The sequence below is a fragment of the Palaemon carinicauda genome, chromosome 14, assembly GCF_036898095.1.
Source record: "Palaemon carinicauda isolate YSFRI2023 chromosome 14, ASM3689809v2, whole genome shotgun sequence".
In the NCBI taxonomy this organism is placed as follows: Eukaryota; Metazoa; Arthropoda; class Malacostraca; order Decapoda; family Palaemonidae; genus Palaemon; species Palaemon carinicauda.
In genome coordinates this window covers 119,851,179-119,856,545 of record NC_090738.1, presented here as the reverse complement: position 1 = coordinate 119,856,545, position 5,367 = coordinate 119,851,179, and the positions used below count along the sequence as shown (strand labels likewise).

The following is a 5,367-nucleotide window of genomic DNA, read 5'->3' as shown; positions in this document are numbered from 1 at the left end:
AAATCGGACAAGGAGCAAAAAAATAAGAGATCGTTCAAAGGTGAGGGAAATTGAGTTGTTCTTCACACAGTACCGTAGCAGATAAAAATAACCAGAGAGTTTTGCTGTTCAGGAAGAACACCTAATTACCAGCATCTAGACCGAGAAACCAGCATGTCTGCTGGTATACATAACAAGGATACACTCTAAGTTGTATGGGATTACCAACTTCGCTAGAATTATGTAAATATATACCTTACTTCATTGTACGATTACAATGACTTTACCAAGGGAAGAAGGTTAGAACGTCTTCGAAGATATGTTAAAGGAAACGTATCAGTCAATACATGAATTGAGATAAACCAAAATATGGTATTAGGTACATCCCTATTTACAACGGAAAGTTATTAAAACAAATATTTGATAAATAATTTTCATTATAATCAATTACGTGTAATCATTAGCCCATATACTATTGCTCATATAAATGAAGGTAAAAAACGAATAGATACATACACAATAAACGCACCTAATAGATATTACATCACTACTTAAAGATTAGTATAAATCATACCAAAGAGAAATTAACCATAATATCAATAAAAAAAAAAAAAACCGCAGTACGAAGCTGAACTGCTGATAGTGAAACCAATCTACTGGTATAAATGGTAAGTGAAATCCCAAACCAAGGCAGGTGACGTAACTACTTCCCATTTTCTTCAATGAGAGAGAGAGAGAGAGAGAGAGACAGAGAGAGAGAGAGAGAGAGAGAGAGAGAGAGGAGAGAGAGAGAGAGAGAGAGAGAGAGAGAGAGAGATTTATGCTTAGTGCCTCACGCCAGTCTTCAGTCGAATCTCGAGGGCAGGATGCAGTCCGAAAGCCAAAGTATTCAGATCCGCGTGTCCATTTATCTCCGGAGATTAAGGATCTAAACTCTGATCTCCTCGTGTGGAAAGAACGTCGTAACCCCCGCGTTAACTCTGTACTGCCTTCTGTCACGTATCGCATTGTTTGAAAAATGGAAATTAATAATTCGTTGATAAAAGTAGGAGCTTAAAATTATAACAGCTTGTTGCATTTCGATAGTGCTCTATTTAGGATACATAAAGAATAATGATAATTAGATTTATACTTTATAAAAGAGTGCCCCCCCCAAAAAAAAAAAAAATGCTATTTGGGTGAGGAAACTGTAATAGTATTGCTGTTATGAGCTACGAGGTAGCTAAGAATGTATAAACATGAAGTGAATTCACATTTAAGAAATTACTCAGAAAAAAAAATTAGTTGTTGTGTTACTTGAATTTTCAAATGAGAGAGAGAGAGAGAGAGAGAGAGAGAGAGAGAGAGAGAAGAGAGAGAGAGAGAGAGAGAGAGAGAGAGAGAGAGAGAGAGAGAGAGAGAGAGAGAGGAGAGAGAGAGAGAGAGAGAGAGAGAGAGAGGAGAGGAGAGAGAGAGAGAGAGAGAATCATTAAGCGTATGCCCATTTCTCGTACTTAATCTGAAAAACTCTATATAATTCTTGTAATGATATATTATAAACAATTCTTGAATCAAAGTTACCAGGAATCTGCTTCCCATTTTCTTTCTTTTCCTTTTCTTTCTTTTAAACAATTCTTGAATCGAAGTTACCAAGGCTCTGCTTCCCATTTTCTTTCTTCTTCTTTTCTATCTTTCTTTTCTTCGCCCTTTCTCTGAAAGCATCTTTTCCCCTCGATACCAAAACCTCGAAAAAATCCGTAAACAAATTCTAGAAAAAATTCCAGGAATAGAAAAGGGACTAAGGAAATCGGGGCGTTAAGGGAAAATTCTGGCGATTAAGTCATTTGTTTTAAGTAATTTGTTTACAAATGAGAAATCAAAGATAAGAAGATTTTCACCAATAACTTACACTGGCGAGTTCTTCAAGTACCAGATTGGGCATTCTAATAAGAGATAGGGTAAAACAATCAAAATTTGTGATTACAATTGGCTGTAATTACCAGCTGTGAGGATACTTTTCTTGACATTCTCGATTACATGAAAATGTCCTGAAGTCAATATGGATTAAAATTCGTTCCTAGTGTTTTTATGATGACGAAAACTGATAGTCTGTTTATACGAAATGTTTACATATATGCCCACATGAATATCTATCTATCTATTTATCTATCTCTCTCTCTCTCTCTCTCTCTCTCTCTCTCTCTCTCTCTCTCTCTCTCTCTCTCTCTCTCTCTCTCTCTCTCTCTCTCTCATATATATATATATATATATATATATATATATATATATATATATATATATATATATATATATATATATATATATGGATTGTCGAGCTAAGGAAATTTGCGTATAAAGACTGGCATAGTAAAACTATATAAACAGACAGGAGTGGAAGACATGTCGGAAGCCTTTGTCCTGCAGTCGGCTAGTTGCGGCTAATGATGATACATACATACACACATACATATATATATATATATATATATATATATATATATATATATATATATGTATATATATATATATATATATATATATATATATATATATATGCTTATCTCCCTACAATGTTCCGTTTATAAAAGAAAGTTCATACACAAACAAATTGGGCCTGATGATGATACATACATACATACGTACATACACACACACATATATATATGTATATATATATATATATATATATATATATATATATATATATATATACATATACAGCATATATATATATATATATATATATATATATATATATAAAATATACAGCATATATATATATGTATATATATATATATATATATATATATATATATATATATATATATATATATATATATATATATGCTCATCTGCCTACAATGTTCCTTTTATATAAAAAAGTTCATACTCAAACAAATGCTAAGTTTCCCAATGAACAGCTGCCACCAAATACACAGTAATATGAAGCTCTAAGGGAAACAATACTCCAAAGCATTGTTTCCCCGTACCAACCGCAAACCGAATGGTTAAACGTCAATCCAAAACAAAAATAAGAGAAAGAAAAGGATAAAGTGTAAATAAATGTTCGGGAAGAATTCCATTGTTTATTCGACTACCGAAATTCTCTTTCATTGAATCTCGTTAACTTTTATCTTTTTCTTATAGGGATATCAATGAAGTAATAAAACAAACTAATGAAACGTAAGTAGTGCATACCTTACCTTTAATTTTTTCAAGATTTAATTTCATTTGAAATTCCTGGTAATTTACATATATACTGTATATATATATATATATATATATATATATATATATATATATATATATATATATATATATATATATATATATATATATATATAATGTATATATAAAGATTTATATATATATACATATATATAAATATATATATATATATATATATATATATATATATATGTATATAAATATTTATATATATATATATATATATATATATATATATATATATATACATATATATGTATATATATATATATATATATATGTATATATATAAATATATATATATATATATATATATATATATATATATATATATATATATATATATATAAATTTCTACCTCACACTGGGATCAAACCCTAATCTCTTCAAATGCTTTCCATTACGGTACCAGAGGCTCTGAAAGAAATTAGAATCTAAGTACTAACTGTATTTCTGGATTTACCTGGTAAAGCGCTCCAAATTTTCCCAAGTTACTGATTCTTGTAGCGATTAAAGTAATAAGCTTACAATGAATAATCAACATGATGTATATTCCTTTCTAATCTTAAGGAAGTCATTATAGGAGGAGCTGCTACTTGAAGTAAATATTTTTTCCCTTTATAATACAAAAATGGTAATGTATCAAATGAGACAAAAAGGTTCACTATTAAATTTGTAAAACATATGAAACTATATTGGAGTTCCATAAACATATGAATTTTATGTATCATAGAATTTTCCCCTTTCGATAATAACCAATCTGTTGTAGAAAAGGGAATTATCGGAGACAGAGAAGTAAACTGTAATGGGGATGGAAAAAATTTACAAGAGGCATTTCTTGAGAGTTAGCACCTACTTCAACTCAAGAATAAAAATACACCAGTTAAATAAAGATGTCAATAATCCGTTCGTAGTTTATTAATCTTACGTTACTTCCGTTCTCTCTATTTTAAACAAAGGCATTCTACTCTGTGGAATTGATTTTTAGAGGCTATCAGTCTTTTTTTTATTGTTAATCATACAGTTTAGGATAATAACAAAATTATTTAACAGTAATCTGACTAGAGATCAATATTTACTTCATAACTGTATATTCATGTTATGTTAAACATATAAAAAATACCAGTGCTATTTAAAAGATAATAAAGAAAAAATCATATCCATACTTTTATTATTGAAACATGCAAAAATATATAGAAAATTAAACAAGAAAATGGACAAACCCATAACTAGAAACATTTGCGATGAACAATACCAGGCCCAGACTCATCGTACTCCTCTTTCGTAACCCACATAGCCTGGAAAGTGGAAAGTGAGCCAAGGATAGAGCCACCAATCCAGACGGAGTACTTCCGTTCAGGAGGGGCAATGATCTTGACTTTGATTGTGGATGGAGCCAATGAAGTAATCTCCTTCTGCATGCGGTCAGCAATGCCAGCGTACATTGTGCTACCTCCCGATAAGACAATATTCGCCAGAAGATCCTTTCTAATGTCGATGTCACACCTCATGATGGAGTTGTGGACGATCTCGTGAACACCTGCAGATTCCATACCAAGGAAGGAAGGCTGGAAGAGAGATTCTGGAGCGCGGAAACGTTCATTGCCGATTGATATGATCTGACCATCAGGGAGTTCATAGGATTTGTCTAAAGTTGAGGAAGCTGCAGCCACATTCATCTCCCCTTCAAAGTCCAAGGCAATGTAGCACAGCTTCTCTTTGATGTCACGGACGATCTCACGTTCAGCGGTGGTGGTGAAGGAGTAGCCACGTTCAGTCATAATCTTTCCGAGGTAATTTGTAATATCGCGCCCGGCCAGATCGAGACGGAGGATGGCATGGGGTAGGGCAAATCCTTCATATACAGGAACCATGTGCGAGACACCATCGCCGGAGTCGCACACCTGACCTGTGGTACGACCAGAGGCGTAGAGGGAGAGGACAGCCTGGATGCAGACATACATGGCGGGCACATTAAAAGCCTCGAACATAATCTGGGTCATCTTCTCACGGTTGGCCTTGGGGTTAAGCGGAGCTTCGGTAAGCATTGTGGGACATTCTTCCGGGGCAACACGAAGCTCATTATAAAAGGTATGATACCAGACCTTCTCCATGTCGTCCCAGTTAGTGACAATGCCGTGCTCGATGGGATATTTCAATGTCAGGATACCTCTCTTTGCT

The 5,367-nt window shown here is 33.0% G+C and overlaps 1 protein-coding gene across 1 annotated transcript in view; it reads right to left on the bottom strand.

Annotated features, from left to right (window-relative positions):
* Positions 1-4,213: 4,213 nt before the first annotated feature.
* LOC137653280 (actin, alpha skeletal muscle 2-like) overlaps positions 4,214-5,367 on the bottom strand; it is a 1,369-nt gene continuing 215 nt past the window's right edge. The window contains exon 1 of the mRNA XM_068386652.1: positions 4,214-5,367. This exon is cut by the window's right edge and continues 215 nt beyond it. Coding sequence (XP_068242753.1) covers positions 4,416-5,367 — 952 coding nt within the window. The 3' untranslated portion in view covers positions 4,214-4,415.